The 6000-nt window shown below is 46.0% G+C and overlaps 1 protein-coding gene across 2 annotated transcripts in view; it reads left to right on the top strand.

Moving 5' to 3' along the window:
* Positions 1–6000, top strand: part of LOC311231099 (RNA-binding protein Musashi homolog 1-like) — a 74823-nt gene that overhangs the window by 46715 nt on the left and 22108 nt on the right. For both annotated transcript variants that reach the window (XM_084317588.1, XM_084317587.1), the window contains exon 9: positions 4879–4996. In XM_084317588.1, coding sequence (XP_084173714.1) covers positions 4879–4996 — 118 coding nt within the window. The remainder of the gene's footprint in view (positions 1–4878; positions 4997–6000) is intronic.

Below are 6000 nucleotides of genomic sequence, written 5' to 3'. Positions count from 1 at the left end.
GTAATGCCGTCAAACAGCGCCCTCTAGGTAAAAGAGCCCCTCTTGGTACTGCACTTTGTTCACATGTCTTTGTTTTGGTTTGATGTGCAGGTTGGATTTAAAGAAATGTAAACAAAGCGCAGTGCCAAGAGGGGCTCTTTTACCTAGAGGGCGCTGTTTGACGGCATTACAGATTCTCCCTTTAACCCTTTCACTACCACACTACAGAAGGTTAACGCTTTCACTACCACACTACTACAGACGGTTAACTCTTTCACCACCACACTACAGACGGTTAACTCTTTCACTACCACACTACAGAAGGTTAACCCTTCCACTACCACACTACAGAAGGTTAACCCTTCCACTACCACACTACGAAAGGTTAACCCTTTCACTACCACACTATAGAAGGTTAACCCTTTCACTACCACACTACAGAAGGTTAACAGTCTGTTAGTGTGGCAGTGAAAGGTTCATTCTAAAGGGTTAAACTAGGACATGCCATGTTCTGTTCTACTCTATTATGTTTGCTGCTTGGCTGCCATGCCATGGTGTGTTTTGCCTGTTGCTCATTTGCCTGTGTGTGAGTGTGCGTGTGTGAGTGTGTGTGTGAGTGAGTATGCGTGTGTCTGTGTGTGCATGTGTGTGCATGTGTGTGTGTGAGTGTGCGTGTGTGAGTGTGTGTGTGTGTGTGTGTGTGTGTGTGTGTGTGTGTGTGTGAGTGAGTGTGCGCTCGCCTCAGTGTCAGAGTGACCGGGAGGGGAAAGGAGATCTTGTTTTTCGTCTCGATTCTGTAAGCTCTGTTGGCTATTGTTTCACCCGTCATGATGACAGGTTAAGTGAAGTCGGGGTCTGTATAAGTGTGCCTGGTGTTGGCCGACTTCTCCGCCACTTAGCCTGTATCACTTTATGCAACTTGTGCATCTGAATCAAAATCAGAATTATTTATTCGCCAAGTATAATGTCCAAGGAATTTGTCTTGTGGTGCGAGGTGTCACCATACTATCCAAATGCTATACTATACTATACTACCATACTATCCAACAAGAGTTATGCAGTGCAATAAAATACAATACAATACAATATAGGGCTGACCCTGATTAGTCGAATAGTCGACTAATCGATCGACAGGAGCCGTAGTCGACTGCCAACCTCTTAGTCGAATTTATTTTAAAAAGAAAATGTATCATTCTTTCCAAAAGCAAGATGTATCCATCAGTGGACCAATTGCATGCTTTCGCGGAGGACAAGGAGCCTTCAATCGACTCCTTCAGACATTAAGCACCCCCCACAGCCCAAATGGAATGATACACACAAAAAAAGATTATACTTTTATATATATAGTCGGCCAATCAAAGTCGACTATACAAATCCTTAGTCGGGGACAGCCCTAATACAATACAATACAATACAATACAATACAACAGTGTCATTCATTGTATGTACAAATGCAGTAGGAATGGCTGTGTTAGGCCTTCCTTGCCTATATTACTACCTACTATGCTAATATGTCTCTTTACTCAAGACTGTAGCACTCAAGTTTCAACACTGTTTGACCAACATTGTCACTCAGCTGAAAGAGTTGTACCCTTCCTGCTGACCTGTCGTACAGAACTACAGAAGTCGCTTTGGATAAAGGCATCAGCTGAATGACTAAATGTAAATGCGAAAGCGTTTGCAAATTGGCAGAGTTCATGTGTGTGTGTAAGATAAGATAAGATATTCCTTTATTGATCCCCCTTGGGGAAATTCAAGTGTGTTAAAGTCACAGTTAACGTGAGACTGTGCAAATGGACAGGGGTTGAGGAAGAGTCTTTCTTTAGGTTTTTATTATGGTCTGTGGAGAAACAAGCTGTTCAGGTGGTGGTTAGTCTTAGTCTTTAGGGCTCTCACTCTCACTCCCAGTCTCCGTTGGAAGAGAGAGTGTCCCGGGATGTCGGGTGTCAGCCATGACCTTCCCTCCTCTCTCCTCATCCTGGAGGAGTTCAGATCTGTGAGGGATATACGCTGCATAAGCGTCTGTCACAATGTGTTACATTAACACACCCTTCCTGGCCTCTATATTAGCACATATACTCAAAACTGTGAGCGTCTGAACATGACACTGTTCATATTTGTTGCACAATACTGCACAATTACGCAGCCCTGTTACATATTCTATTCCACTGTATTTTTTATTCTAATTTAGTTTATATATTCAATGTTCTCTGCACAGAGTGGGATGATGTTCTAGATAGTGTAGAATTGGACCAGTGGCGACAGCCTGCATTTCTTAAAAGGGATATTTCACTTTAGTAGAACGTGTCAAGTTAACAACAGCAGTCTTACCTCTATAAGTGCATCTACAAGTAAGCTAGCGACCACTGCTAGCTGTCCACTAGTGCTGACCTCTGCTGTCAACACCACCTCCACATCCCACTGGTGTCCTCATTCACTTCCATTCATTTTGGGGACCTTGTTTAAATATCTAAAGTGAAAGTGAAACTTAAGCCACTATGTGCCGTGACTCTGCTGCACAGACCTATAAAATAGCTCTTCTGTCCACGCAGACACTTTCAGTTTATATAACGTTGTCTGAGTATTGATTACAAACTAGTTTTTTTAGCTGTTCACGTTCATCTTTGTATTATTGGCGTTTGGCAGTCCTGCCTCGTTGAGTGCATATTTGGCCCCACACACATGCATCCTGGTCTCCGCTCCTGTAGGCCTCCGTAGTTTGCCGGTGTTGACCTTGTAGAGACGGCCCTTGTTAGGATGCAGGTCTCCTCCTCATATCCAGGTTATTGTCGTTGGTTTTGAATACGTCCCGGTCCCACCAGTCTGTGGAATCCAGGCAGCCCTTCGGATTCTCTATGGCACTCGGTGGACCATGTTCTCACTGGATCTTCCACAGGCCTGGCGGCGTTGAGCTTTTGCCTGGATGAGGTGGATGAGTTCCCCAGCAGTGGGGCACGGATGTTTGCCCGGTATGTGTCCTTGACGGTGCTGTAGCTGCTGTGGTCCGGGTTATTTCTTTCTCCAGCGCGGGGTCATTTGATCAATCTCTTTGTATTCTGGGAGTTCAACACTCCGGTTGGTCTGGTTTAAGTCTCCTCCTACAATTATTACAGGGGAGTCCGGATATTTCTGGTTTTGCCAGCTGCTGTTGTGCTGAGCGAGCATTAGCCTGAGGTGGTGAACACACTCCAGCCAGGGCTCACAGAGGCACGTTCACAGGCTGAGCAGGAAGGCTCGCAGCACGTTCGGTGGTTTTCACCTCACAGCTGTGAGAGATACCAAATACAATAGTAGCTCTCTACTCTCCCATCGGCGCTTCCAGTGGTCCACTGCCGTCCAGAGCAGGTTGATAAAAGGTAGATTAAGGCTAAATACATGTTTTTAAACCTATAAAGTCTGTGGGCCAAGGCTTCGTTTCTTGTGATTTTATTGTCGACTACTGTTGTTCAGCTCGCTACCTGTAGCCTGGCAACATACTGACACACTGTACTTTGCCGTGAATAACACAGCTTTGTTTGGAGTTGTTCATTCAGCTAGATAACTGGCCAAATGAGCTTACAAGACAAACAAACACACTTTCTTTTCATACAACTTATTTTTTATAGTTTGTTATGTAATATGATTTATATAATTTATTAAGTATGCTTGTGTTTTGACCTGGGTTGACCATTTTTGGGAATATTTAAAGGTGGACACTTAATGACCTTTTACCAGATTATAAACTCTAAGCAATATAATTACAAATCATAAAATGTACTTGAGTTGAACTTTAAAGGGACAAGATAAATCAAGGGACATTGTGCACATAATCTCACACATACCAATTGAATATGTCCTCCAGTGATGTCATCAGAGGACACTGAATCCTCAATTAAATAATGTAGATGAATGCACAGTGCATGGTTGCAGTTCAACTGAATTAACATTAAATGGGGATTATTTGAACCCAAACCTGCCACAAGACCTAGTATTGTCTGTGTGTTTCCCCCCAAAAAAACGTATTAATTATGATGAGCTACAATTGAGCTTAACTTCCCATGGACAATTTCCAGAAAGTATCACAAATAGTTTAATTGTGAGGGAGAAAAGAAGCCACCAGGACCTTCTTGTGGGCCTCTAGTTCTACAGACAATAGTCAATAGACTCCAACTGGTCCAGAACGCATCTGCGCAACGTCTAACTCACAGTAAATCCTCACATCCCCTCAGTCCTAAAAGACCTTGGCTTCCTGTCAACTACAACATCCCGGTCTTCACCTACAAAACCCTTCACCCAACTGCTGCTCCCCCGCCCTCCCTCTCACAGCTCACACACCTCCTCTCCCCCTACCAACCCTCTCTGTCTCTCAGATGTACCTCAGCCTGTCAGGAACCAGAGAGAGGGGGCGGGGCTCTGTGGAGCACCCTGTCTGTCAGGCTCCAGAGAGAGGGGGCGGGGCTCTGTGGAGCACCCTGTCTGTCAGGAACCAGAGAGAGGGGGCGGGGCTCTGTGGAGCACCCTGTCTGTCAGGAACCAGAGAGAGGGGGAGGGGGTTTGTGGAGCACCGTGTCTGTCAGGAACCAGAGAGAGGGGGCGGGGCTCTGTGGAGCACCCTGTCTGTCAGGAACCAGAGAGAGGGGGCGGGGCTCTGTGGAGCACCCTGTCTGTCAGGAACCAGAGAGAGGGGGCGGGGCTCTGTGGAGCACCCTGTCTGTCAGGAACCAGAGAGAGGGGGCGGGGCTCTGTGGAGCACCCTGTCTGTCAGGAACCAGAGAGAGGGGGCGGGGCTCTGTGGAGCACCCTGTCTGTCAGGAACCAGAGAGAGGGGGAGGTCTGTCTAGTGCGTTTGAACAGGTGGTTTGTGTGCTTGAGTAGTTCTCTGAATGAATAATCATGAATAATCTTTTCTTTTCTCCTCAGGTTGAATGTAAGAAAGCCCAGCCCAAGGAAGTGATGTCACCGACGGGCTCGGCGAGGGGACGCTCCCGGGTGATGCCCTACGGCATGGACGCCTTCATGCTGGGCATCGGCATGTTAGGTAAGACACTGCTTTGTATTAAAAGGGTGATATTTATTTTGATACGTGTTGAGAGATTATAAACAATATTCAAGCATTTGTAACAGAGGTCGTCTTTTCTTCTCAAAACCACCCGGTGCAGCTTTAACCACAAAACTAATGTAAAGTAATGGGGGCCACTCTTCAGTTTATACAAGCCCTAAAGTAAGCGGTTTGCATGCAATTGTTTTTAAAGTGTTTTTGTTTACAGTGACCCCATTGACTTTACATTAGTTTTGCGGCTAAGGCTAAAGGCCCTCCCATAGTCGAGCAGACTGTACACAGAGCAGACTCCGCGGAGGTCCGCGCGGCTCTTTGAGCTTTGATCTCAGCGGACAGCAGACCCACAGGTGCGAAGCTCCTATTTCCTGACGCGCGGACGTCCGCGCCGCTGACTTGGTGTCACACAAAACGCTGCTCGGCGTTTTGGTTGACATCGAACTGCATTTAATGTGACGCCGATCTGCATTTTACTCTGACCACTCGCTCCGTGCCAAGAGAGATGTTTGAATGGCTTTTCTAAATGAAGTGTGTAAAATTGCCAGTTTTATTTCGAAATATTGGAAACGGAGATAACATAGAATGTTATCTCCGTTTCCAATATTTTGAAATAAAACTGGTGCTTTTATTTCATGCAATTCGTGTTTGTCATTTCAGCACCAGCGCTGTCCACCTCAAGCCTATACGGTACATTGCATCTCGCTGCCTATATACCTGTTATTCAATAGCGTAAAACTGCCCGTTTTATTATCGAAATATTGGAAACGGAGATAACATACTCTTTATTTTGACATCGGATGACGACGACATGACAGAAGTTGAACAGCGTGGGGACAATTGTTTAACCTGGCGCGTGACATGTAGGAAATTGGTCCGCGGAGGTCCGCTCGACTATGAAGGCTCAAAGAGTCTGCGCGGACCTCCGCGGAGTCTGCTCTGTGTACAGTCTGCTGGACTATGGGAGCGCCTTAAGGAGGAGCTAGGTA

Source organism: Notolepis coatsorum, assembly GCF_963971535.1.
Source record: "Notolepis coatsorum genome assembly, chromosome: 6".
NCBI lineage: Eukaryota > Metazoa > Chordata > Actinopteri > Aulopiformes > Paralepididae > Notolepis > Notolepis coatsorum.
This window is presented reverse-complemented; position numbering and strand designations above follow the sequence as displayed.